The sequence below is a fragment of the Phoca vitulina genome, unplaced genomic scaffold (assembly GCF_004348235.1).
Source record: "Phoca vitulina isolate PV1807 unplaced genomic scaffold, GSC_HSeal_1.0 scaffold56, whole genome shotgun sequence".
NCBI classification, from domain to species: Eukaryota; Metazoa; Chordata; class Mammalia; order Carnivora; family Phocidae; genus Phoca; species Phoca vitulina.
The window spans coordinates 689,617-717,547 of NW_022589759.1; the positions used below are offsets into that span (position 1 = coordinate 689,617).

At 59.0% G+C, this 27,931-nt stretch overlaps 1 protein-coding gene across 7 annotated transcripts in view; it reads right to left on the reverse strand.

The window, feature by feature from the left end:
- Positions 1-3,152: 3,152 nt before the first annotated feature.
- Positions 3,153-27,931, reverse strand: part of ACSF3 (acyl-CoA synthetase family member 3) — a 55,455-nt gene continuing 30,676 nt past the window's right edge. For 5 of the 7 annotated variants that reach the window (XM_032389839.1, XM_032389844.1, XM_032389841.1 and 2 more), the window contains 5 exons: positions 20,808-20,934; positions 11,596-11,730; positions 10,898-11,009; positions 7,187-7,329; positions 3,153-6,569 (listed from right to left, as the gene is read on the reverse strand). In XM_032389839.1, the coding sequence (XP_032245730.1) occupies positions 6,541-6,569; positions 7,187-7,329; positions 10,898-11,009; positions 11,596-11,730; positions 20,808-20,934 (546 nt within the window). In that variant the 3' untranslated portion in view covers positions 3,153-6,540. Of the gene's footprint in view, positions 7,330-8,785; positions 9,473-10,897; positions 11,010-11,595; positions 11,731-20,807; positions 20,935-27,931 lie in introns of those variants that run through there. The other 2 variants (XM_032389842.1, XM_032389843.1) reach the window with 2 other exon arrangements.

A 27,931-nucleotide genomic window follows, 5' to 3' on the forward strand; every position in this document is an offset into this window, starting at 1 on the left:
ACCCTGGTCACAGTGATGGGGGCACAGAGACAGGCCAGAGAAAAGAGATCACCAGATGCAGATGGTCAAGTTTTAAAGGAATTTGTAAGCTGTTTGCAGAAGGTCAGTTTTTATGGAAAAACTCACTCCAATAAAAACTCACCAAGACAGGCTGGGGGGCCCATGCTCCCCAAGACCCTGGGGCAGGTGAGTAGCCCCCCCAATTCTGCTCATTCAGTCTCAGTGCTGAGGACCGAGGAGAGGGGATGGTGTGGGCAGGTGGCCTCTGAGCTGGGCAGGAAGGCGTGGGCGGCCAGGACGGGGAGTGCAGGCCGGAGACTCCTGGTGAAGTGCACGGGGGGCAAGGCGGTGTGAGACGCCTCTCAGGGCAGGTGCACAGGCTGGGCCGCCTTCCCCAGTGTCTTCACCCCCAGATGGCCTGGCTGCTGGTCTGTGCCCGGTGGCGCTGGGGGTAATTGGCCTGGTTTGGGCACAGGGAGCAGGGGGCAGAGGGGACGTCCTCAAGGAGGGACCTGGAGGGTGCACCCATCGGGGTCTCGAGGAGCCTGAGCTTAAGCCCCATTTCTTCGGAGTTGCCTCAGTGAGTCTGTTTCCTGGCCAGTTCGCGGGGGCCCTGAGTGCGGCGCACACACACCCCTGGGTGCAGGCCCCAGGCTGCAGAGGGTCCCCACCTGCAAGAAGCTGGAGGGATGAGCTCCAGGCCAATGAGGACACCTAATGGCTGGTCCTTCCCGGCCTGGGAGGCAGGGAGCGGGGCCGTCCCCTGGGCCCTGTGGGCTGCCTGCGGGGCTGCAGGCCGCGCCCAAGTCCCGGTGGTCACCCGTCCCCCCTCATCTATCTCAGCCTTCTGTGCACGTGGCCTGGAGAAGCTGCCAGCAGAGCTGCCTGTCGGCCCCTCCTCAGCCCGGGTGGGGGAGAGGAGGGCGGGGAGGGGGTCGCTGAGCCAGCCCAGTCAGCACCGCCCCCGCGGCCCCTAGCCCAGGCCACTCAGCCAGCCCTGGCACCACTGTCCTCCGATCAACATGAGTGGACTGGTGACAAATGCGGGAGTGCAGAAGCCCAACAACCGGATGAATCACATGGACGATCATTCAGATGAAACCCGCCATGGGAACAGGGTCCCCGTGGTCTGCTGGCACATTTCATCTCGCCCTTTGTGCGGGGGCCTCTGGAGCTGGGGGCTCATGCGGGCAGTGCGGCCGCAGGGGCTGTGCCAATGGGCAGGTATTTCCCACGCCAGTGACGGGCCTACGAGACAGATGCGGGGCCACAGCCCTTCCCGTCAGAACTTCTCCTCCAGACGGATGGACTCGGGGCAGAAGGGCCAGGTTGGTGCAAGAGGGGGTGCCCGGCACGGGAGCCCCCACCACGCCCAGGATTGCAGGCTGCTGGGCAAGAGGCCGGGGCCACACCGAGCAGCACCCGGTGAGTGGCCTCCCTGCCTCTTGGAGAGAGTCAGCACGTTTCAGCCGTTCTCCGTGGTGCTGATGCCCCCTGCTCTCCCAGATGTGGGGGCCTGCGTGCGTCTGTAGAGGAGAAGTACCCCGACCCCGGCTCCCCTCACTCGGAGGCTCTGGTGGATGTCCAGGCTTGCCCAATGGTCAGTTCACGCTCACCCTCCCCTCTCCCCATCCCACCGGTTCCTCCCCTGTACTCTCCATTCAGGCTGCTGAGCTGGAAACCCCAGAACATTCCAGACTCCTCCTCCTCCAACTCCCATACTCAGCATCCCCAAGCTAGCACGCACCTCCTGTCCTTTGGCCCTTCTGGCCCTCCTGTGATCCCGCCCCTGCCCCAGGCCCTCGGGGCTCTAAACTGGGCACCTGGCTTACTCCCAGCACCTTCCTCGGTTCCAGAGAGGCCCCAGGTTTCATGTCAGGCCACCACTCTGCCCCACTGCAGGTGTCCTGCCCTCCCCACACAAGGAGGCATGTGGCCAGCCAGGGTCTAGTACCTCATCCCCCTGAGTGAGGCTCTTGGGGGCAGGACCGTACCCGGACTAGTTAAGTTTAACGAGTGACCGCATCTGACACATAGGCCTCGGCCCCAGGTGCGTAAGGAGGGGACTTCCACAGATGCAGATTATGACTTTGCAGAAGTGCCGAGTCTCCTGTGACGCTCTCCCCTTCGGGGGATGGTCTAAATGTGGGTGGACGGCCTGTGGGCAGACCTGCCTTCACCTGGAGGCTGACCCTGTCCTCGGCCTCTCCCTGGCCAGTGGCTCCGTTCCTGCCTGGAACGAAGTCATGGGTGGTGGCCCAAGGTCTGTGGCTATTGAGAGAAGCAAGATTCAGAACTCTCTAGAGAGCTTGTCCCACTAGCTGCTTCAACAAGATAAACCGAGGCCTCTGCTGAGCTCTGGGCATGTCAGCTAGGGTGCTGAGGGTCCGGCTTGGCTCCTCTCTGCACAGAAGTGGGGCGACTTTAGTGACCCCAGTGCAGGTGAGCCGAGTGCACTCCAGTGTAGGTCTCTACCTAGAGGAGCATCTTTGTCCGCGGGGCTCTCCAGCAACGGGGAGGACACAGGAGCCAGAACTGCTCATCTGAGCGAGGCTCACACTCGCTGGGGGTCTCCACTGTGGACATGCACCATAACGTCAAGGACAAAGAAAACCTTAACAGCACCAGAAAAAAAAGGCCCATGACCTCGGAAGACATGGAGGCCCAAGGTGCCAGAAGCAGAGGCGGGGAGAAGTGTCTTCCCATAACCAGGCAGCCCGTCATTTAAGAGTGAGGACAAAACACTCAGATACGTGGAGGCGAAGCGGGCTGACCTCAGAGATGCTTACAAAAACAACAGTCGTAGAGCATTATTTATTTCAAGGAAATTTGCTGAGCCCAAAAATTGAGAAAATGTCACTAAATTTATCTACTGACTGTAAAAACAAAGCCTATTAATTTTGTTTCCAAAGCAAAACAAGGCTGAAACTCTAGAGGCAGGTATCAGGATCATAGCGGGGCAGGGAGGAAGCTTACATGCCGGCCACAGGGTCCACATACTCTACAACTATAAACTTGGCTGGAAAAGGAACTATAAGTGTTATAGTCTGCTTTTGAAAATTTAAGGGTACTCAACAGAAATTCAGTATTTATTTATTCATTTACTTACTTACTTATTTATTATTTTAAGTCATCTCCATGCCCAACATGGAGCTCGACCTCATGACCCTGAGATCAAGAGTGGCACGCTCCACCAACTGAGCCAGACAGGCACCCCAGAAATTTAATTTACAATTTCCAAATAAGCAACGAGGAAAAAATAGAGAAGGTCATTAAAACAACAAAAAAGAAGGCAAAACAAACCAAAAATCCGTAACGTGGTAGGCAGAAAATGCAAATTGAGATTGTAGAAATAAGTTCATCAATCATCACATAAATGGACTAAATTCAGCGACTAAATGACGGATTATCCACTGGATTCACAGGCGTGGGCTCCGCTTGTCACAGAAGACACACCTGAAGCCACATGGACAGCGAAGTCACGGCACCAGGACAAGTGGTCTGAACACACACCCCCAACAGGGGAAGAGCAAGATTTCTCAGAAAAAGAAAACTGAAGGAAAAAACATGAATAGGGATAGAACTGCTAACCAACAGTTCGCCCCGTGGTGACCCTCGTCCCTCTGGCTCTGGCCCCCGGGGGACAGCCCTGCTGCTGCAGCTCCAGGGTGCCCACCAGGTCTGCAGAGACCCAGCCCAAACCCTTCTCCTTGGCACGCCCTGTGCTGGCCTCCTACCCCCCTGCCGTCAAAGCTGATCCCAGCTCCTGGCTGCCCGGCTCCTCCCGCAGGTCCCAGGGACACACGGGCATCCCAGGGGCCCCCCCTCCTGACTGGGCTGCTGCGCCCTCCTGCCCAGACCACCGTGCCCGTGCCCTCTGTCACATGCCTGTGGGCAGCCCCACTGTTCAGCTGCTTTGTCGTCTGACCTCACTCCTCACAGTGTGTGTTGCACCCGGACTCCCTCTTCCTGGGACCCTGGACAGTCGCTCACCACATGGCCCCGTGTGCTGGGCACCCCTCCTGGGATATCTGTCCAGAAGCCTGGCGGCAGGAACATGGCCAGTGGGGACCTGAATGGGGCCACCGCCCTCCTCTTCCTCCTACTCAGGGGGTGCAACCCCCTCGACCTCGTGGCACAGGGTCCCGGGCCGTCGTCTGCCCTGTGGCTGTCCATCTACCCATATCCGTGCCTTCACTGCAATTCTCCTCCGGGGACGTGTCCCGTGTAGTTGCGGCTGCATTACGAATGCGGGCGTCATAATCCGATATTGATCTATTTGGTGAGCTCAGAGTTTACTGCGTTGTTCGTGTTTTAACAAAGGACACGCTGTCCGCTGCAGGCAGGATGAAGGGCTGCTCTGACCTCTGGGGAACTCTGGGGAACTCTGGCCCCAGAGAGCACAGCAGGGCAGGGCGCCGGGGCCCCCGCAGAGTGTGCAGCGTGGGCTCCGGGGGTTCCAGAAGGGCCGCCCAGCAGCTGCGGCCGTGCACGCAGGACTGCGGCCCTGAGCAACCGACCAGAGATGCAGGGTCCACGAGGACAAAGACGGCCCCACTGCGGCTGCCGAGGACACGGGGGGACACGAGCCAGGTGTCCGGCGGCCCAGGGCAGGGGAGGGGCAGCAGGGAGAGGTGGGCAGGGGACAGCGCGGTCACCAGGGGCCCCAGAGGCGAGGTCACAACCAGGTCAGGGCCACACTAAGAACTAGAACCACAGTTTTCAAATTCACTTTTAGGGCTTGAATCTTTTTCAAAAACCTTTTTATGTAGAAACCCAACATAAAACAGAAAAGGAGCTGGAGTTTTAGAGCATGAGCTGATTCCAGGGGTTCTCGAAGTAACTTATGACCCGGCCCGCTCAGCCCAGGGGCTGGGGGGCACCGCAGGTACGGTGTAGGTGTGGGCGTGCCCCCCACGGCGCGTGCCCCCCACGGCGGCTGCTTCCACCCGTCAGACGCTGCTCTGTTTTCCGCAGAGACGCTCTCCAACAGACGGGAGCCCAGCGTGTCTCCAACACGCCTCCCCCGACGGGAACGCCAGGCTGCGCACCAGGACCTGGTTCTCGGCGCCGCCCGGCCTCAGCGGGCCCCGGAGCGCTCGCACCACTTCCTCCCTTGGGGGCACCTGGCTCCCGCCCTGGGCTGCGAGGGGAGGACGTGTCCCAGCCTCCCCTGTGGTGGCCGGGGCCAGGGGCCAGGGTGGCAGGCGGCTCTGCCCACAGACACACCTGGAGTCCAGTCCCTGGGCCTCGTGGGGACTCAAGGGGCATCTGTCCTGACCCTGAGAGCCCAGCACCAAGGACTCCTGGCCGGGTGTCCATCCTGGGAGGAAGGTTCCAGGGGAGGCCCAGGGCACAGAGGGGAGACACGGAGGATCCGAACATGGACACCAGCGACCGTGGGCTGGCTGTGGGCGGGTGAGTCCCTGGCCTTCGGGGACCCTGCGCTGTTGACGTGGCACTAGAGTGTTAGACATGACGCCAGCGTGCCTGCCACTGAGTGGACATGGGTGATCGGTGGGCGCATGGCAGCCCGACCTGTGCTGACCCTCGGCTGCCCCAGTCCCACCATCAGCCTCAGTGCTGTCTGGCACAGCCCGTGGGCGAGCTGGGGGGCCAGGAGGTCTTAGGTGGGGGCCATGCTGGGGTCTCCACCTCCATGGACGGGGCTCCCAAGGAAGCAAAGCCCTCAGTCCTTGGTCAGAGCCAGAAAGGCCAGCCTCATGACACGAATAGGGAAACTGAGGCGGAAACGAGGCTGCCCCGAGGCTGCACATGTGGGTGTGGACCTCCACCGTCTGGACGCACCAGGGGTGCAGGCGGCCTCCCCTCTGCTCCCAGCAGGCACCCTGCCAGGCATGCTGGACCTGCCCACTGCCTTCAGTAGGCTCAGCCCCAGGGCGGCCGACACCCCTGCAGGAGCCCCTCCAGGGGGCCCAAAGGCACCAACGGGCCGCTGACCAAGCCGCCAACGGCCAGCTCCCGGGGCACCTGCTCCTGGCTCTACCTGGGGAGTGGAGTGCAGGACGGCATGGGGCCGTCCAGCCAAGGGTCGTGCCCTCAGGGAGCCGGCATGTGTGTGTGTGGATGCGAGGCAGTCCGAGCCCAGGAGGAACCTTCTGGAAGCCTCGTGATGCAGCAAGTGGGGCTGCATTCTGTGTCCTTAGAGGCACATGTTCCAAAGACAAATCAACGTCCTTCTGTGGTCTCCTTCGTCAAAGAGAACTATTATTTTTTGAAAGTACTTGATATAAATCGTAGCATAAACCAAATAATTATGTAAACATTTTTGGGAATCAAAATGTTCAGTATTAAGACTGATACAGTGTCAAATCAGTGGGATTAAGTGAAGACCCCGCAGGGCTCGATCTGATTCTCCCCAGTGGCACGTGGCTCCCTAGTTACCACAAGGGAAGACCACGGACAGCCGGAAGCCTGGTCATGCGGTGTCAGGTGTGATGCTGAGGGCCGTCGCCCCGAGAAGAGCCGGATGGCGGGCAGCCTGCTCGGGAGACGGTGGCCCGAGTGTGTGTCCCAGCCTCAGGCGGGAGGATCGCAGGCTCGTCCCCCTGGAGAAAACACCACGCCTGGGGTCAGGCCTGGGGGGGGGCCAGGCCACACACAGGGCAGGGGTGGGGGGTGGTTAGGTGAATGGGCCCCGTGGGGCCTGGAGGGAGCGGCACAGAGAGACGGGTCAAGGGTCAAGGCTGAGCGGCGGCAAGGCCTTCGGTGGTAGCCACAGCCACCGCAGGGACAGGGGCCGCATGGCCACAGGGCCGCAGACACAGACCACCTGGCTTATCCGTCACAGGAGCCTGCCAGGCCCTGGCCTAGAAAGTTCCTGTGGGGCCACACGTCCCCCAGGGGGGCCACACAGGCAGCCCCAGGCCGTGGGACGCGTACACGCACGGGGCTGTTTGCCCGGCGTGCAGACCCCAGGCAATGCTTGTGTTCTCTGCGGAGACATTACTGAGTTTTGCTGGGAGACCTGCTGCCTGGGGGATGCTGGTGGGCACTGTGGGGGCCCGCGTGGCGCCAGCGTGGGTGTGGCGGTGGGGACGGAGCAGAGGTCCGTCTGAAAACCAGCCCGGGGCTGAGCAGGCCTCGCCCTGGGACCTCCCTTCTGTTGGCCCCAGCTCGGTCCCCTCTGAGGTAGAGCTCTAGTTTACAGAGGATGCCAGCTCACTGGTGCCTGGCCTCGGGGCACCCTGGTCGCCCGGGTAGAACTGCCTGACGAGGTCCCTCTTGTTGATCTTCCCCATCTGGTTCCGCGGGATCTCCTCCACCAGCAGGAACTCCGAGGGCACAGCATACGGGGCCAGGACGCCCCTGTGGAGACAAGCAGGGTCTGAGCAGCAGGAACTTGGGGCCCGGACGGCCCCCTCCCCATGGGACAGGCAGCCTGGTCCCCCAGGGCCCAAAGCCCAACCATATCTGGTGCCTGCCCCGGGAGGGCGTCTCTGCTGTGACTGCGAACCCGGAGATGCCGCGGCCCATGTTCCAGGCCCACCCGTGGGCAGAGGACAAACCCTTCTCAGGGCCAGGCCTCCCAGAGCCGGGAGGAGCAGGTCCCACTGTCGGCTGGCTGTCACGACAGCAGGCCACGGCCAGACGGGTGGAGCAGGCAGGTGGGTAGGGCTAGGGGACCCTTGCAGAGCCCTGGGCATGGCAGCCATGGCCACGTGGGCTGGGGCCGCGCTCCGGGCAGAGCCCTGTGATAAGCAGTGGGAGGGGCTGGTCTGTGGGTCCGAGAGCTGCCCTGCGTCCCGCACTCCCACGAGGAGCCCCCATTAGATGGTGCGTTCTCCCGTGAGGGGCCACGTGGACGGGTCCTGCCACCCACAGGCTCTACTCAGAAACTCCTCCTTGGGCAGCAGGCACTGATTCTCTCCTGAGGCCCCGTCCAAGCCACCTGCCCCTTGCCCTCCGACAGCTGCACATGGGGCCACATCCCCTTTGTAAGGAGAGCACAGCGTGCCGCCAGGCAGGGGTGTGCCCGGGGCCAGGAGGCCGTGTGTGGCCCTCCGGGCTGCAAGCTGTGGGGGCAAGCTCAGCCACTGGGGAGGTATCGTGGTGAGCTCATGACACCCCACTGAACGCACCGGCACCTCGGGGCGGCTCGTGCTGAAAGCAGCCAGCCGCAGGCCAGCACGGGGCAGCTGGGGGTGCAGGTGAAGGCTTGTGAGGGGAGAGGGTGCCCCCCCTACGGTCCTGGCAGCTGTGAGAGATGGCCGGCAGCCCACAAGGGTAGCACTGGGCTGGGCTTTGCTGGAACAAGCCACCAGGACTTACAAGGGACTGTGGCGGCATGGCGGGGCGGCGAGCCCGAGGCCCGATCACGGAACGCACCCCTCTGAGCACCCCAGCCCCATGTCTCAGGGGTGTGTGGGCGGCTCTCCCCACGCCTGCTTCCCCGGCGGCCAGCCAGCAGCAGACCCGTGCCAGAGCCCAGAGAGGGAGGCCCGAGGCGCCGGCTGCTCCCGGGGCTGGGCGGCCAGGTGAGCGGCCCATGGAGCATGGTTGCCCATCATCCGGAGAAAGCACCCTCAAGAATGAAGGCCAAGTTCAAGGCATTTTCAGACAGAGACGCAGACAGTCCCCACGGGAGCAGACCGGCAGCAGAGACAAGCGGGAGGCTGCCGAGGAGCCCGCGCCCGGGGACAGGCTGGGACACGCGTCGTCTCCTGGGGACTGGACCCTCTCGGAGAGACGACCCTTGAACAGAAATACAGCTGACTCTTGAACAACACCGGTTTGAGTCGCATGAATCCACTTATATGTGGGTTTTTGGGTAAATACGGCAGAGTACTGAAAATGTGTTTGGTCTCCCTTGTGATTTTCTTCCCCTTTTCTTTTCTGCAGCTTACCTCGCCGCACAAGAACACGAGACACGATACGCACAACGTACAAAGTACATTCGATCGACTGTTCTCGGTGAGCAAGTCAGTCTGCTCAAGGGACAGCCGTGCTAAGAGCGTGCAGCGAGAACAGTAGAGGGTGTCGCCGGGGCCGGGGTCAGGGTGCAGACGGCGGTATGTGAGAGCAGGGCGTTATGAACCCTAACTTAGCAGCCACTTTTGAAAAAAGGAACAAAAGCCACAGAAGTTAGAAACGATGTAGAAGTGTTAGGAAGGACGGCTGGGGGCCCCGGCATTTCCAAGAACAGCAGGCCGTGGACGCAGAGGTCTGACGACTCTACCCGGGACATGTTTGCACGGCGGACCCCATGCGTTTAGACTCGCCTCAAGGCCAAGTTGAGCTGTTTGTGAAAAAGCAGGCTTCTGGGGAAACATGGTCCACGGAGGAGGTGTCCTCCCGGGAGAAGGCGTGGCGGGCACAAAGTGAGGATGGGACACTAAGCCAAAGCCCACCACTCCTCCGTGGTCTCATCAGACATCAATTGTGGGTCAAGAGCACGGATCCTGGATTCTTCCCTGGTGTGTAAATCCCACGTCCCTTTCCAACTTGGTATCTGGGGGATAGAAGGGCAGTGGGTGGGCCGTGTCCTGGGTCCTGCAAGCGTGGCGCTGTTGCCCTGCTCCAGGCCACGCTCACCCCCTCAAGGGGACACTGGCTCTGGCCCGAGGAGCACAGACTGAGGGAGGAATCTTGAGAAAGGAAAACCACGGGAGTGCAGAGGTGACAAGGAGGGAGAGCACCTTCCCTAAGAGCCATGTCCGGAGAGGCAGAGTGAGGATCCAGAGTCTGACCTGGCCTCCGTGGGCTGCGTGGCCTCAGCGTCCCCACCCAGTGATGGCCCAGCCTGAGGACACAGAGGCCTGGACGCTGGCCTCACTGTGGGACAGTCCTGGGGACGGCGGGTGGGCTGCCTGCTCTGACCTCCCAGGGGTGTCCCCCACCCCCACTCCAAGCACAGAGCCCCCGCCTCAGGTCTTCCCGCGGCCTCGGTCACAAGCCTGACAGGTGTGCACACGGCTCCTGAGAGCGGACCCCGACGCTCTCGGGCGGAGAGCTCAGCACAGGGTGTGTGGTGTTTAATCGAAGCTGCAACAGCAACTAGAATTTTCTCCTTTGTTGAACACCCTGCTCCAAGTGTGATTCTGCAAATCCAGGGGAAGCTAATCGCCCAGCTGTGCTGCCCCTTCATGAAATGAGGGGCTCCTGCTGTTGTGAAATCATGTTGGACGAGCCAAAAATATCTTTAGCGCTGAAGAGGGAGGCAAGTTGGGAAGGAAGGGGGTGCAGGGAGCGGGCAGAGGAAGGAGAAACTTCTCAGATTGGAAATAAAGAATTTGGGGGACATTACTAACAGCTTCCTTTCTGAGCTCGGGGCTGTGGCCACGCTGTCTGTCCCCCGGCCTCTGGCGTGACTGACCGTGGGGTGCCACAGGCACAGGGAAGGGGGACTGCGCGTGTCGGCACGCAGAGAAAGCCCTGGGGCCATGGCACGTGGGCACAGAGGCTCTGGGGACGGTCTAGGGTAAGGTGAAGGTGAGCGCGCGGGGACGCATGGTGAGGGGACAGGGCTGCGGTGGGGGCACAGGCGAGGGGAGCACTGTGGCCCCAGCTCCCAACGGCCACGTTCAGCACAGGGTGGGTGGGTGAGGGAGCAGGACGGGAGGCTCTCTGCCTTTGGATTCCTTCTGAAGCCGGGGGAGGACCCTGCACCCTGTCCCATGGCTGGGGCTCCCACCCCGTGGTCCCGGCTCTGTCTGTCTCCCCGGTGACCATAGTTATAAAGCTTCCCTGCGGCCCTTTGTGTGTTGGAGGCAGCCTCGGGAATGTAATGTATCACCTGACCTTCTAGGCAACCCCCCGACCCTGAGATGGATGGTGGCAAGACCCGAGACCCTGCCTGCCTCCCCCCGACCCGGGGACAGTCCACCCCCAACCTGTCCCTCCCTCCAGCCCCACGAATTCCCCTGCCTGCCCCTACCTTGCCCACTCTTTGAGCTCCCTGTGGGACAGCGAGTGTCCCTCCTGAAGGGTCACCACTGCAGTGAGCCGCTGGCCCCACGTCATGTCTGGAACTCCAATCACAGCCACATCTGTGGACAGAAAGAATGCTGTGCCGACTGCCACAGGCTGGGGACGCACCCAGAGGGGAGCATGGGGTCAGCATGGCTGGTCCTCCCGGGGACGGGGCGAGGCCCGGTCCCCACGTGTCTCCCGGCTGGAGCTCAGGGTGGGGGCTGGCTTTCCTGCATCTCTGCCCTCCCTGCACTGCCCCAGGGCTGGGGACAACCCGTGAGCCACGTGGGGGGGGCCCCTGCCATCCCCAGGGTCCTCAGCCTGTGACCTGAGGTCAGGGGCAGGTCTGGGTGGGGTCCACACTTCCTGGACCAGCAACCACCGGTGGCCACTCTGGCACAACCAGGATGCTCAGCCCACGGCCACCGGGAACAAGCCGGTGCTGCTGAGCCGACCAGCAGCAGGACCCCAGCCACGGTACAGAGGTGGGGGGCGCGCGGGGGGCAGGCGGAGGGACCCCTACTGTGTGTGCCCCAAGGTGGGTCACCTGGTCCGGTTCCGTCTACAGACAGAGACGGAAGCACGTCTGGAACGCTGCCAGACGGTCAGGTCTGCACCCTGCTCGCTGCTGGAGGCCCTGCCACGGGCCAGGGGGCCACGTACCCGTGACGCTGGGGTGCGCTAGCAGCAGCCGCTCTACCTCCAGGGCGCTGACCTTGTAGCCACCACTCTTGATGATGTCCACGGACGTGCGGCCCCGGATCCAGTAGCTGCCGTCCTTAAACACGGCCGTGTCGCCTGAGAAAAGGTGCCCCGGTCAGGACGCGCGCCGGGCCCAGCATGTTTCGAGGGGCACCTGCGTGGTGAGCAGCGCCCCCCCGTCACATGCTGGGCGCCTCTGTCTGGGGGCATCGATATCCCCACATGGTGACCCGTGCTGGGGCCGGGGTGCACGTGGGCCGTTTCAGGACAAGGCGGCAAGCATGCAGCTCAACGGCTGTGACCTCAGCCTGTGGTCCAACCCCAGACGGCCCTGTGCAGACCGCAGCGTCCCACAACGGCCGATGGGGGCTGCCTGTGAAGACCAGGCTCAGAGGCAGGACGGCCGGTGTGGTCACCACCCAGCTCGGCCCCTTCCCGCTCTTTCTCAGGCTCCTGCAATCAGAACAAGAATCGGCCGCCTCCTGCCATCCCACCGTGGGCCCAGTCACAGCAGGGTCCTAGTGGAAAGGACATCACTGCAGCCCCCCTTCATTCGTGGGGTCTCCCGGGCTGCAAGGCAGTCACACGGAGTCTCTGAAGGAGGAGAAAGCCCTCCTGCCCCTCCACGTCAACTGTGTGGTTTCCTGTCATGCTTCCCCACGTGGCAGTCCCCTCGGAGGCCCACCTGGTCCCCTCTTGGGCCATGCTGGGCGATGGGATGCTCACCAGGCATCCTAGCATGAGCAGGTGGTGGGGTGGGGGACAGCAAGGGCCAGCCCAGAACAGAGAGGGCGCAGGGGAGGCAGGCCTGAGTGTGTGTGCATGTGCATATGTGTGGACATGTGTGGATGTACATGCATGTGGACATGTGCATGTGCGGACGCGTGTGGATGTACGTGTGTGGACATGTGCACGTGTGGACATATGTGGACATGCATGTGTGTGGACATGTGCATGTGTGGGTGTGTGGACGTACATGCATGTGGACATGTGCATGTGTGTGTGGAGGTGGGTGTGTGTGGAGGTGGATGTGTGTGGATGTGTGTGGACATGTGCACTGTGGACGTGTGGACATGCGTGTGGACGTGTGCATGTGCGGACGTGTGTGGATGTACATGCGTGTGGACACGTGCATGTGCGGACGTGTGTGGATGTACATGTGTGTGGACATGTGCATGTGTGGACGCGTGTGGATGTACATGTGTGTGGACATGTGCATGTGCACGTGTGTGTGGACGTGGATGTGTGTGGACATGTGCACTGTGGATGTGTGGACATGCGTGTGGACATGTGCATGTGTGGACGTGTGTGGATGTACATGTGTGTGGACATGTGCACGTGCGGACGTGTGTGGATGTACATGTGTGTGGACATGTGCACGTGCGGACGTGTGTGGATGCACATGTGTGTGGACATGTGCATGTGCGGACGTGTGTGGATGTACATGCGTGTGGACATATGCATCGTGGAGGTGCGTGTGGACGTGTACATGTGCGGACGTGTGTGTGGATGTGTGCACGGACATGCGTGTGGACATGTGTGTGGATGTACATGCGTGTGGACATGTGTGTGCTCCCACAGTGCACGCACGTGTGCGTGTGCCTGTGGGGACGCCCCCATCCAGCCCTCTGAGAACAGAGCTGGCGCCGCCCTGCCTTGCTCACACACCCGAGCCCCATGCTGGGTCATTAGCTGGAATAAATCATCGATGTTTCATTACGAGTCACGCCCCCCACGCAGGAAGGCACCATCCATCATCTGCCACAGCCCAGGGCGTGATCCAGTCTATAAACGGGACAGATGCCTGTGCGTGGATGGGTGGCCGGCTTACTTATGGCGGCGTGGGAAGGCGAGGCTCTGAGGACAGGCCACGAGTGTGGCGGGTTCTCTCCCACTGACAGGAAGCGGAGGCTTCAAGTGCACCCTTGGAAAGGGCGTCGTGGCCCCAGGATGGGCTGCAGAGCGGCGGCTGGCGGGAAGCGGTGCAGGTGGGGAGGAGCAGGAGGGGCCGCAGGGAGGCCTGGGGTGGACGAAGCCCACCCTGGGTCCCGCGAGGCCCCCTGTGCTCCCCACTCCTGGGGTGCAGCCGCCGCTCTGGCTGCGTCCCCTCCCCACTGGACGGCTGCGTGCTCTCCGGAGAGCTGTTCCTCAAAGGCACCAAGGGGCCCAGTCTAAGCTGTCACTGCCCTCCTGCTGCCGGACGGACACTGCACTAGCCCCGGGCCCTCTGGTGCCTTCCTGGACCTGCTCCCACCACCTCTACTTGCCCAGAGACCCAGCAGAGCGAGGGACCCTGCCCCGGGTTCAGGCTCCTGTCCCTGGTCTCCCTGCCGGAGACGCCCTGCACTGCCAAGACCACGGCTGCTGAGGCTGGGGGGCGTCTCCCTGACGCGGCCCCTGCCCCCTGGGCTGCTCTTCCGGTCCTGCCCTTAGCATCAGGAAAGGAGGCAGTGGGCTCTGGCTCACGTCCCTGGACAGGGGAGCACCACGTCTGCTCACTGTGAAGGGGTGAAGGGGACCAGAATGGGACTGCCCTGCTCTCCAGGGACCCCTCCCCACGCTGCCTGGAGACCCTCAGACGCCGGTCGTCTCAGTTCTGAATGAAGGACCACAGGGGCCGGGGAGCGCAGGCTGATCAGGGGACGCACTCGGAACTGAGGCCCGGTCCCAGAAACAAGGGCCCTCAACACCCCTTCCAGGCCTTTCTGCTCCATTTCCTTGGGTGTTGGCTGACACAGACGCTGAATCCCAGCACAGAGACGGTGGCTGGAGGCCAGCGCTGTCCCCAAACTCCCATGAGTGTCTAAGCCATGGGCAGCCCACCTCTGAAGGGCAGGACGTGCCCAGTGCCAGGATGGGGCTCACAAAGAGGGGTCCTGGGCGGCGAGGGCGGAAGCCGTGTACAGAGCCCTGCCCGACATCCACGTGTGACAGCGCTGCCCGCCTGCCGTGCTCCTGGGCGGGACAGAGCCCCAAGCACAGCGTGGCGGGAATGGCTCGGGAGGCCACGCGGCTCCCTCAGCTTCCCCTGCGTCTGCGCACCTGAGTTAGCAGCTCCCAGGAGGGCGGGTTAAATAGACAGCAAGCGCCCAAACCCCAAAGACCCCGGAGCAGGCAACTTTAAGGTTTTGGATAAACTGAACAAAGTAGGAGGGGGGAACAGACGCGCTGCGGCATCTGAGGAGTGTGGGCAGTCCTGCGGACTCCGTGCGGCCCGGCGGGAAGAAACCCTCACGTGCCTCCCCGCTGCAGCTGGGGGACAGACGGGGACAGCACCGGCCCAGCGCGCATGCTCACGCCCAGGGGAGGCGGAGACACTCCTTGACGAGCACACCCCCTCGTGTGCTCCTGCGGGGGCCCGGAGCCTTCCCTCTGGTGCCACGTGACACACGCCAGGCCCGGCCTCACCGTGGACACCAAGCTGCCTGCTCTGTGGCCAACGTCCGGCCCTGCCTCTGGGGAGATGCGGGCTGAGCCTGTTTTCAGGCGGTGACGCCCAGCACGGCCGGCTCCACACCACGGGGCTGCACCCCTTCCATGCTTCCCCAAGTGTCTGCCTCATGCGGGGTCTGGTGTGGAGCGTGGGGGCCCAGCCGGGGGATGTGGAGGCCAAGGGAATCATGCTGAGGGAAGCAGGCCAATCCCCAAAGGCTACACTTGTCGGGTCTGTCTCTGTGCCACTCTGAACGACAAGCAGTGGGCTGGGGGGCGAGGGCAACAGACATGGGGCCGCAGAGCAGCATGGACCTACATGTGTGCTGAGGATGGTAAGCAGAGTCCACACACAGGGGCACATACATGTGTAGGGCTGGGGGGCCCTGGACAAGCCCAGGGATGGGCTCTGGTGTCGTGCTGGTGACCAGGACGTGGACACTGGGGAATGGTGTGAAGGTGCAAGGGGCCACCCTACTCGCCATCTGCAGCTTCCTGCGAATCTCTACCTATTGCAAAGAAAGCGTTTTAAGAAACCGCTGTTTGGTTTGTGGAGAAGTCCTGCCTCCCCTGGGGGCTCACCCCCAAGTCGAGTCACTCCAGTGTCTGCAACACACTCTGACTAAACAATAATTTCAGAAAAGAATCTGTGTTAACTAAACTCACGACCAAAAGCAAGCACAAGAAACTGCCCACCGCGATGCTAATTAACGCGCCCGATGAGGTTGTCTGTCCGTCAGGTCTCAGCACCCCGCCCCTGCTGGAAAACACCTGCCCTGCTCTCCCGGGGGTGCAGGGCGGCAGCTGAGAACCCAGCCCCCCACTCTGCTCCTGGCGCATGTCGGGCACCATCAGGCCCCCTGAGCCTGGCACGGGCTGCTCTGGCATCGCCCCAAGACAGGGCTGGGGGGCTGGGGCAGGTAGGGGGCAGCTCATGGTGGGTCGACTCCCCCCCAGCCATGGGGCAGCTCGGCCTCCCATGTGTCCTTCCTGCTTTCAGCCCCCAGGTGTCGGCCAGGCTCCGGAGCGGAGAGAATCAGCCGGACAGCTCCCAGCATCGCAGGATACGGTGTCCCGAGCGCCAGCACGAGGAGGGACGTCAAAGTCAGGGCACCCAAGGCACTCGACTTGTCCGACGTGGACTCTGGGATGGAGAAGATTCTCTAGGACTCCAAAGAGGGGAAAGGTCGTATGGTGCCAGGAAGGACGACGTGGCTGCAGCTGGTAGAAGCGTGGAAGCCAGAAACTGAGAGAGCGTCTCTAACCCTGAACTCTACCTCGCCCGACAGAGCGAAGACGCTGCCAGACACCCACTCCCCGAAATGCACACCCCACACCTCTACTGTCGGGAGGCTCCTGGGGAACGCAGCGCGCAGACTGTGGAGCAGAAGGGAAGGAGGGAGCTGCAGGAGGGGCCTGGCGGGGCGGCGGGCCCGGGGGTCTCCCCCGAGCGGCAGGGTGGCACCGGGGTGCCTCACGCAGGGAACCGAGAGCACAGAAGGACCACGGTCCCCATGAGGCTGCATCCACGGCCCCACGGTGCAGACACTGGGGGGACGGGTGTGGAGAGCAGCCTCAGAGCCAGGTGCGAATGGCCACTGGTCAGACCCGCGGGTCTTCCAGCCATGCCCGCGTCACTCTGATAAAACCCGAAAACTGACCCACACTCCTCTGCCCAGGGGTCTGGGACCGACATGGGAACAGCGCAGGGACCCCAGGAGCCAGCCCGCATGCAGCTGGAGCTCAACATCCAACAGAAGGAACGCGGCCTCACGTGGCCACTGGGTCACCGCGTCACTGCCCACGGAACAGGGTCCGAGACTAGCCTTATGAACGCAAAGCCTGACAAGGGGCAGGAGAGACCCAGGAGCGCAATCCCGCGAGCCCTGGGAAACAAAGAACTTTGAAGCAAGATAAAAAACTAGACACGACACATCCAAACCGTCCGCACACAGAAGGGGCCGCCAGTATGGGGGCCTAGCCAGCTGCAGACTGCACGGCCGGTCCCGCCAAGCATGCCCGGAGGGGCCCCGCTGCCTGGCACAGCCTTCCCAGTGACCCTGCCTCCCGGGTCAGCGGGCGCACAGGTGGGTGACAGCCGTCCCCTCCGCGCACCCACACCCACTCACACGCAGCACGCGGCCTACTTCCTAACTGCGCCTCACCGGCCGAGACGGAAGATCTCCTTGTCGGAGCAGGAAAGCAGAACCCCAACTGCGGTGAGGCAGGAGGTGAGCAGACACGGCCCGAGCGCCGCTGAGGCCTTCTCCATCGGAGGTGTGAAAGGTTAGCGTGTCGCGCTGTGTCGCTGAGAGCGATGACGCTCACCGAGGGAGCGCCAGAGGCCAGGCCTCCAAGGAAGGAAGGAGCCCTCCCACAGGGGACGGTGGCCGGCGGCTGTGAGAACCGCGCACGTGCAAGACGCGTCATCCGTTCATGTCACCGCTCTCCAGAACACGGTTTCTAAGGGCCTCCCGACAGCTGCTGCTGGACACCTGTGGACACGGGCGGCATCCCCGCCTGGGGTCCCCGCCCCGCACTTTATTAAAAATGCTGTGGCAGACGTCCGTGCGCCCGGCTCTGCCCACCTCTCGTCATTCCCTTTGGCCCAGAGACACTCCTGACCCACAGTCCCACCTGCAGGGGAAAGGACCTGCCTCACGGCAGCGAGGCCCAGCTTGGTCAGAATCTTTCAAATTCGGCGACAGGAGGCCATCTCTGTGTTTCTCTCTCACGGTGAGGAAGACCCCGTATCTTACGTGTTTTTATGGCCAGCTTCTCTGCTCTCCTGGGATCTGCCCATCGCCAGGGCTGCCTGGGCCCCATGAGCGCGCCTCTGGGGAGCATCCCCACGTGGGCGCTGATGCCCGCCAGGGCCCCCTCTGTCACCCTGCTGTGATGTGTGTCTCTGGGAGTAATGTCACGTGCTTGCCCTGGAGGAAGGCAAGAACCCGCCGATGCTCCGGTGGATTTTCCCAGGGTCCTTGCTTCCCATCTCCTAAGTGCCCTCGACGTCCACGTCGTGACGGTAAACAGTGCACGATGAAGGATTTTTAGAGCAAGTCAGAGGCCGTTCGTGTCCTTACGCTCAGTCAGCAGCATGTGAGCTGAGTGGCAGGCGTCAAAACAACTGTAAGGTCTGGTCAGCTCGGTCCCCATGTCCGTCCGTGTCCCCAGCTCCGTGTCCTCACCTCCATCCCATGTCAGCTCCTTGTCCTCGTCTCCCTCATCTCTCATCATCTCCGTATCCTCACCTCCGTCCCGTGTCCTCACCTCCATTCCATGCTCATCCTCGTGTCCTCACCTCTGTCCCGTGTCCTCACCTCCATTCCATGCTCATCCTCGTGTCCTCACCTCTGTCCCGTGTCCTCACCTCCATGTCCTCTGTCCTCTGCTCGGACAGCAAGGTCAACATAAAGGCCCGAGGGCGCCTGGCTCCTGGAATCACCTGTCCCCCTGCCCTGGGCTCGTGCTGGTGCCCATGGGCATGTCGAACGGCTTCTCTCTGGTCGTGGTGGTGCTCAAGTAAGAGCTGGGAGGAGGGTCACCGTGGCTGTCGGCAGAGTTTCTGGGGGGAGACGCTGGGTCTCCTTTGTAGCAGCCGTGACCCCTGGGGGCTGGCAAGGAACTCCTTGCACATCTGGGGAAGGAGGACAGGGCAAGGCAGGGAGGGCAGGAACGGCTGGTGACCTCTGTCCTCTCACCCAGGCGTGGACCTGGCCCTTCCCCGAGGCCCACGAGCAGCGGCTCTCCAGCTCCCGCCAGAACCCGTGGCAGGAGGGGCTGGCCAGGGAAAGGGTTAAGTTTAATTTACCCTGATTTCTATTTAATATCATGCTCTCCCCGCAGGAGCCGGCAGCTGCGAGCTGATTGCACCCGCTCATTATGCAGCCCTGTATCGCTAATGGCCTGTGACAAAGGCACACGGCTCCCAGGCCTCACCCCCGAGAGCCAATTAAACACACACACTCCCTTCCTGTTTGCAGCGCATTACAATGAAATTAAACTGAATTTCAAAATCATTTTCTCCTAAAGACATCTCTTTACAATAATTAATGCATGCTATTCCTTTTCAACTCAAATATTCATCAGCAGCATGACTGAATGTTTTAACGCTGACTGCCCCACACTTTCCTTTGCTGCCGCCCGGCAAATCTACAGGGCTTGGGTTCCTGTGCTTTTAAAGAAAAAAAAACCCCAAAGCTTTTATCTGAATTTAAAAATAAAAGAAGCTGGCCACAAAGCAAGTCAGGTTTCCACACAGGGACCATTCAGAGGCCTGCAGGAGGGACGTACAAACCTGCACCTGAGGGACAATGACGGACAGGGGCCTGCCACTGTCACACCGGCTCGTGGGAACGCCGTGCTCACGATGGAAGCCAGGCGTGTTAACACGCTGACCGCACCCTCGCACGGAGACAGGGCGTCCCGAAACAGGTGACCAGGGCTCCTGGGGCCCGACACACGGAGCCCTCTGCTCCCGTCAGGGTTCCTGAGGTCCGGCCTCGCTCTGAAGGCTGACAGACGTCCACGCTGCACGCCCTTCCTAACCACCCGCGCACCGGCTTCCTGTGCCCAGCACGGAGGCTCAGGGGAGGCTGGACAACTCCCCCTGCAGCTGCCGGGACGCGCACTTCACAGGCACAGAGCAGAGAACCACAGACAGCTGCAGGGCCACAGCGCGGACGTGAGACTGGCCGGGACCAGCAAGTCTGGACCCAGTGCCACCTGGCAGTGTGACAGGAAGGGGGCCCTCGACACCCCCCACCAGGAAGACCCTCCATCTGCCCCCTTCACGCCCAACCCTCACCTGGTAGGCCTACACAGCACCCCGAGACTGCCGGGCCCATGCGGGTCCCTGCTCTGTCACTCGGTGACCTCAGGTCTGTGACAGCAGCAGATGAGAGTGGACACGCGATCCCGCCCCCGAATCCATGCCAGTCTGAGCTCAGTGAGGTGCTCGTGCGACCACTGTGTGGCCACGAGACTAGGGGCCACAGCCACCAGCCTTCTCCTAAGAAATGCGTGGCAGTCCCATGGCAGCCCGCTCCACCTGCTTGCAGCCTTTCTCCTCAGCTCTGCGCCCCACAGGACAGGGAATGAGGCCGGCTTCTGGCTCTGGGGCCGCATGTGGGGAGATGTGAAAGCAGACCTTTCTTTTTAGAAAATATTGTCTTAAGATTACTATGAAATGATGCATTGTCAGCAACGAAGTTTTACACGTACAGGCGGGCAAAAAGAAAAGGACCACCTACATGCCAGGAGCTCATTCTCAATGAGCTACAAACCTAATATTCAGTATTCACAATGTCTGCTGTAAAGTCCCTATTTCGGGACCACTGGGGCCAAGGAGGGGAGATGGGGGATCCTGAGCAGCTCTGGGTCCTGCCGGGAGGGCGCCACCTGCATGAAGCACAGGCCCCCGGCGTAGGGCGGAGAGTGATGTAAAATGACCCCAAAGAAAGAGGAACCACGTTCTACCAGAACGACTTGGATCCTGGGGGTGGGGGGGTTGGGCAAGAAGATTCATAAGGCGGGGGGCTGGGGGTAGGTGGTGGGGCGGGGAGGCTCTCTCACATCCAGGCCCTGCTGCTGCCTTCCTTCTAGAGGTTGGTGGGGCCCTGGGGTAGGGTGAGGATGCAGCCTCGAAGACGGGAGACACAGAGTGCACCCCACCCCATCTCTGCCCTGGACAGAAGATTCTGGGGTGTTCGGGCCACCCCCCGCTGGCCCCCTCCTACCTGTCTTGAACCAGCCATCCCAGGTGAAGGCTTGTTTCGTTTCTTCTGGTTTGTCCCAGTATTCTCGGAACACAGATGGCCCCCTGACCAAGAGCTCCCCTTCCTTCTCCTTGAACCCTGGGGTCACCTGTAGCATGGGAGAGAGCAGACACCTCTCAGGATGGGGACTCCACCCGCCTTCCTTGTGACCCCCCCAACGACCACACCCTCTTCTGAAATTAGACACTTTGTTGGAAATGACTGAAAAATGCATCTTTCAACGCTGGAACTCAATCAGACGGCTAGGAGCGGTGTCGGCCCCATCATGGCGGGGAGCTGTGTGTCACCGCATTCGTCCTCTAGACTCGAAGCCATGAGTCACTGGCCCACGTCACAGGCGGCGCCTGGCTGGATTCGAGCTGCCCGTCCACGTCTCAAAGCTGTGCACAGAGCAAAGGTGACTGAACGGAGGCCAGGGACACTCTGTTCTGACTCATCAGCTCCCACCTGGAATGAACTTATTCTGGGGAAGAACCTTCCCCCTCCTCCAAAAAAAAACCAGAGACCCTTCAAAAAAGGCTGTCAAGCTGTCGGACTCATCTGTCTGAGGCCTGAACATAGTCCATACTTCTCAGGCCGACGCAGTAGGTGGACAACCAGAGCCTGTCCCGCACCAGCAGCTCTCAGCTGACGCCACAGCCCACCTCCCACTTCAGGGCCCAGCCCGGCGCCCGCCATCCAGCCTGTGTGGAGGAGGTCTGTTTGTTTTCCAACCAAACCAGACTTTATTTGAACTTCACCCGTTTTCCCACTGCTGCCCTTTATCTGATCCACTGCCAAGGTCAGACTATTCTCGCCAGAGATGGGGGACCTACTTCCAAGCATCGGCCCTGAATCCCAGATCCAGTGAAAGTAATGTTCAGGGAGCGCCTGGGTGGCTCAGTCATTAAGCGTCTGCCTTCGGCTCAGGTCATGATCTCTGGGTCCTGGGATCGAGTCCTGCACTGGGCTCCCTGCTCAGCGGGGAGCCTGCTTCTCCCTCTGCCTGGTGCTCCCCCTGCTTATGCGCTCACGCTCTGACAAATAAATAAAAATCTTAAAAAAAAAAAAAAGTAACGTTCAGGATGGAGGAAAAGACAAAGACACCTGTAGATAAAGAAAAAACAAGAGAACTTGTGGCCAGCAGATCTCATCTGAAAGAATGACCAGAGAATGTTCTTCGGACAGAAGGGAAATGAGGCCAGAGTTAACACAGAAAACTCAGAAATGAAATAAAACCAACAGAATCAGTAAATACCTGGGTGAATAAAACTGACCATTCTGTTCCTCATGAGTTCTTTCAAACGATTTGGAAGGCGGAAAGCAAACGCTATAACCCCATCTAACGGTGTTTTACCACTACCACATGGAGACATTCCACACGAAAACCAAGCGACACCGGGAGAAGGCAAAGTGACCCCATACGGGGGCAACAAAGATTCTTTGCCTGACCAGCTTGTAATCAGGCTCCCGAACCTTCTCCTAGGCCATCTGGGCTCCTGTAAAATCCAGTTCTAGCAAGAACCTTGCTACATCAGTTTAGCAAGAGTCCCCCACCCTGATACCCGGTCACCCTCAAATCTGCTATCACCCCCAGGTGACATGTGATCACCCCAGCCTGCCCTCAACAGAGATCTTGTCAGATTGGTTTAGCCAGACTCCCCACTCAGCCCTGATGTGTCCCCTCAGCAAGTGTCCACCCACTGATCCCACCTGCTGCTTGGGAGTGAATGTCCACTGGGCCTGCTGCATTCAGTTGTGAAACCCCACTGTAGGGGCCCTACAGCTACCCCAATGGTCCTTAATAGAGTTCGCCTTGCCACCTTCAATAAGGGTCACTGAATGTTTTCTCTCTGACTGTAGGAATTCTACATCTTCGGGGAGTGTTAAGTCCTGAATCTAAGTAGGTCTCAAAAAGTGAAGTATGTATATTATAGTCCCCAGAACTACTAAAAAACTGTATAAGAGCAAATGGTCAAAAACTCAACAGGTAAATGAAAATGTAACACTAAACAATGAGTCCAAAGAGGCAGTGAAAGGGAAGCTGAGCAACGAGGAACTGAGCAGACAAACCATGAGGAGGTAACAAATGGTGGCAGGTGAGGTTCAAGCATTTCAGTAATCAGGTTAAATGTAAGTACAGCTCTAAACACACCAATTAAGAGATTGCCAGACTGGACTGAAAAACCATACATGATCCAACCCTATACCGTCTATAAGAAACTCACTTCCAGGACAGTTACCCAGGCAGGTGAGAAGCAAGGGGATGGGACCATATAGACCACAGAACACCAATCAAAACAAACAATATTGACTACAGCTTTATTAACACCAGACAAAGTCAATTTAAGAGCAAAGAACAAGCAGGATCACCTGACAATAGAACGGTCAGGTCACCAAGAAAACATAACAACTATAAATGCGCATTCACCAAGAAAGAGACTTTCAAAATACACCAGCAAAAATCCAAAAGCAGAGACAGACAATTATGGTGGGAGAGTCACCCCCCCACTCCCCCCCCACACCCCATGCTAGAAATGGTCAGATGCTCGGGGACGAGCGGGGCCGGGCACCGCCGACCACCTCCGACCACGTGCACGGGACTGACATCTGCGTTGCAGCCTGAACCAGCAGCATGTGCATTCACCGAAAAGGCCATGTTTTGGGACACACACACGCCTTCACAAATTTAAAAGAACTGGAATCCTATCCAGTATGCTTTCTGACTATAACAGAATTAAACTAAAAATTAGTAACAGGAAGATATCAATCTCCAAACACTTGGAAAATAAACAACACACTTCTAAATAATTCATGAGTCAAAGAAGAAGTCTTAAGGGAAATAAGAAAATCAGAAAATATTTTGAACTGAATGAAAATGAAAACACATCAAAATTTGCGGGGCTGGGGGGGGCAAGTCCCAACGGTGCTGCAGGGAGATCTGCACCAGTAAACGCGTGAACTGGGAAAGGGAAAAGTAACAGAGAAAACTCAAGGAATCCACAAACAAGTCCTTTGAAGAAGGCTCAATAAACAGATAAACTTGTAGGAAGAATAACAAAGAAAGAAGACACAAGCTGTCCATGAGAGAAATGGGAAGGGCCCTACTGCAGATCACATAGGCACGCAAAGATTAATAAGGGGACACCGTGAGAAACGCTATGTGCGTAAATTCAACAACCTAAATGGAGTGTTTTTCCTCAAAAACCACACTCTACCAAAATTCACCCAAGATGCATTAGATGACCTGAATAGTCCTATAACCATTACAGAAAATGAATTAATAGTTAAAATCTTCCAAAAAGGAAGGCTCTAGGCCCAGATGGTTTCACTGGTAAACTCTATTCAACATTTCAATAAGTATTTAATACCAGTTACAGGCAGTCTCCTCCAAAAAGCAGAGGAGGAGGGAATAATTCCCAACTCACTTTATGATGCATTACCCTGATACCCAAACAAGACAAAAAAGCACAACAAAAGGAAACCTCAGATGCAAACATCCTCAGCAAAATGCTAGCAGACCCAATCCAGCACATATAAAATAAATGATATACCACAAGCAAGTGGGGTTTGTCTCGGGAATGCGAGCCTGATTCAATACTAGAAAATCAGCCAACATGATCTACTGTATCAGCAGCCTAATGAGAGAAAAATCAGTTGATGTAAAAAAAGCATTTGCAAATATTTCATCCAGGAGCACCTGGGTGGCTCAGTTGGGTAAGCATCCGAGTCTTGATTTTGGCTCAGGTCGTGATCTCAGGGTTGTGAGACTGAGCCCCATGTTGGGCTCTGTGGTCAGCACAGAGTCTGCTTGAGATTCTCTCTCCCTCTCCCTCTGCCCCTCCCCCTCCTCTAAAAAAAAAAGAAAATATCTCATCCATTCATGATAAGAACTCTGCATATCATAAGTAGAATGGAATCTACAAAAAGTCTGCAGCTAATGTCATATTTAATACTTTTACCATTCAACATCACACTGGAAATCCTCATCAGGGTAATTAAGGCAAGAAGAAGAAATGAAAACATACAGATTGAAAAGGAGGAAGGAAAACTGCTCCTACTTGGAGAAAACATGATTGTTGATATAAAAAGCCTAGAAAACCTACAAAAATACCTTCTAAAACTAAAAAGGGAATTTAACAAGACTACTAAAGGATACAAAACTAATACACTAAAATTGATCGTATTTCTATATGCCAGCAATGAACAGTTCAAAAACAAACAGAAAACTCCACACCTACAATAACTGAAAAAGAAGGAAAGGAGGAGGATGGCGGGAAGGAGGAGAGAAGAGAAGAGGGATACCTGGTTATAAGTCTAGCGGGACACGAAACACACACCAAAACAGATCTAAGTGCGTGCAGAGGCATACCATGTTCATGGATCAGAAAGACGCGGCAGAGCGAAGATGTTAATTCTCCCTAAACTGATTTACAGATTTAATGCAATTTTATTTTTTTATTTTTTATTTTTTAAAGATTTATTTGAGAAAAAGAGAGCATGCACACAGAGGGAGAGGGAGAATCAGCCAATGGCAGATGCTTAACGGGCTGAGCCACCCAGGTACCCCAGATTTAATGCAATTTTGATCAAGATCCCAAGAGGACTTTTATAGATATAGACAAGCTATTTATAAAATTGGTATGGCAGGCCAGGCGCCTGGGTGGCTCAGGTCATGGTCCCGGGGTCCCGGGATCGAGCCCCATGTCGGACTCCTTGCTCAGCGGACAGTCTGCTTCTCCCTCTGCCCCTCCCCCTGCTCATGCTTGTTCTCTCTCAAATAAGTAAATAAAGTATTTTAAAAAAAATTGGTATGGCAGATAAAATAACCAGAATAGCTAGAACTGTGAACGAGAAGAATAAAATTGGTGGCATGGCACCGTCGTTCTGAGACTCACTGTAAAACCACAGGAGTTAGGACTGGTGTTGGCAGAGAAAAAGATGCACAGACCAATGGAGAACATATAACCTAGGTATAGACCCTGCTGAAATATGTAGCACCCATCACAAGTTCAAGAAAACCTGGGCTGTTTTCACAGGGGACTCCTGTCTTTGGGCATGTGCACCCCTGCACGAGGCCCCCCCCCCCATTTTACTCCGACCAGGGGCCATGCTAGAGAACCTCCAGCACTAGAATGAAGGCTTCCTCATGGGAAGGAGCCTGAATGTCTTTTTCTCTATCAGCAGCAGGTGTTGCTAGAAAGCCCCCTGACATCTGCCCAAGTTCATGATAAGGGGTCTGCTCCAACCTTCTGTGGAGAAAGGCGTGGGGGAAGGAGGTGCAGGAAGGCAGGCAGGTGGGCTATGGGCCAAGGGGGCCGGTGAGGAGGGGCAGGACCCATAGCAGAGCTCTTGAGCCTAAAGGCCCCTGGGTCCCTCCTTGGCTGTGGGCTCCCACTGTGTCCTGATGAATGGCTGCCTCCCACTGGCTGCCCACTGCTCAGGCCTCAGGACATGGGTTGGACTGGAAGGACCTGGGCATTCACGCAGGGATGAGGCCCATGGCAGGAAGGAGCATGCCTTTCAAGGGTATCTGGGGGCAGGCTCTGGTTGTTGGGAACAGGGAGGCACAGGGCAGCTAAGACCTTGCAGACGTTCATGGGGCACATCAGGGCCCCTGGCCTTCCTCTTCCTTGTGAAGCTTCCCCCTTCGGGGCAGTGCCACCTCCTACCTGGTCCTTGCTAGGGAGGGGGTAACCCGCTGCATCCCAAGACACAAGGGACACACGGCTGATGGCGGTCTGCTGTTTGTCTGAGGTGAGTGCCTTCGTGGGGGCAGTTGGGCTCCCCGCCCATGGCAGGACCAGCGCACGTCCAGGCCCTACGGCCCTCGCCCCAGTCCTCGCCCTGCCGCGGGTCAGGTACAGCAGCTGGTGGCACACGGCCGCGACAGATGGCACTGACAGGCAGGGACGGGAGAAGATGCGGGGGGGAGCCCAGGAGATGCTGGTGGCCGTCGGGAGGAGAGGCAAGCCAGCAGGCTGTTGTCCAGAGTGACAGCTTGCATATGGACAAACACAAGATAATTAATTTTTTAAGGGGAAATAAAGAGAAGCAGAGCTCGCTACCGCTGCCCTGCTCCAGCCTGAACGGCACACGCGGTACCTCCGCGTCCTCAGCCAGAGAGGTTTCTACGTGGAGGCTGGCGGGCTACAGTCAGTTATGAAGCCATTTGTCTACGGATGGACCGCGGTGCTGCTGGTGAGGGCTCGGCTCTCTGGAAAGTGAACACTTGGAAAATAGACAAATGGATACAGACAGCGTGGGACGTGCTCATGGAGTTAAAAGGTGAAGCCAGCGGGCGGCCACGGCACGTGCAAGATGCACCACGGCAAACAAAGCCACTGGGTCCTGCGGGCAGATGTGGCATTCACCGCAGCCCAGCAGGGAGATGAGACAGAAGCCAGAGGAAACCGTGAAGGTGGAGCGGGGGGCCTGTCCAGGTAGGGGAGGGGGGAGCCCGCGCTTCCAGCGCCCCGAGTCCTGCCGGACAGAGCGCAGAGCTGTGCACGGCAGGGACAGTCACCAACCAGCCACAGCCGGGGCAACCCCATAATGGGGCCACGGATGAGATACGACGGTTTCCCCACACGAGGACCAACAGTGGGAGCCCAGACCGTGCCCTGCAGGGTGCACACGTGTGCCCAGCCGGATGTGATGAGAGCCTGGGACAAGTGAGCCACCCTCCTGGGCTGCCACGGCCTTTTGTGGACTCAGGCACTGCCCCGCTGCCACGGCCGCTGGCAGACACAGGCCCGTGCTCCTCTCCCCGCCTGCTCTGAGCCTGAGAGCAAACGTGGGCTCTCCCTGCTGTCTGGGAAGCAGTGCTGGGCCCAACCCCCATCCGCTGCTGTCTTCCCCAGGGACTCCCCTCTGCAGGGCAGAGCCCCCAGAGCCCCCCGGCCACTCACTCCTGATTGCTGGTGCTGGGTTCTGGCCAGAGGAGCACCAAGGGCTCACAGGCTGCGCAGGCCTGGGGGACACCTTGCCCCGCACCGCCTCTGGGCACCATCGCTGCCGACACCCGTCTCTGGACCCCGGTGGCTCCAGGGGACACTGTGTCCAGCCCAGAGTGAGGCTGGATGAAGAAGGCAGGCATGGGAGAA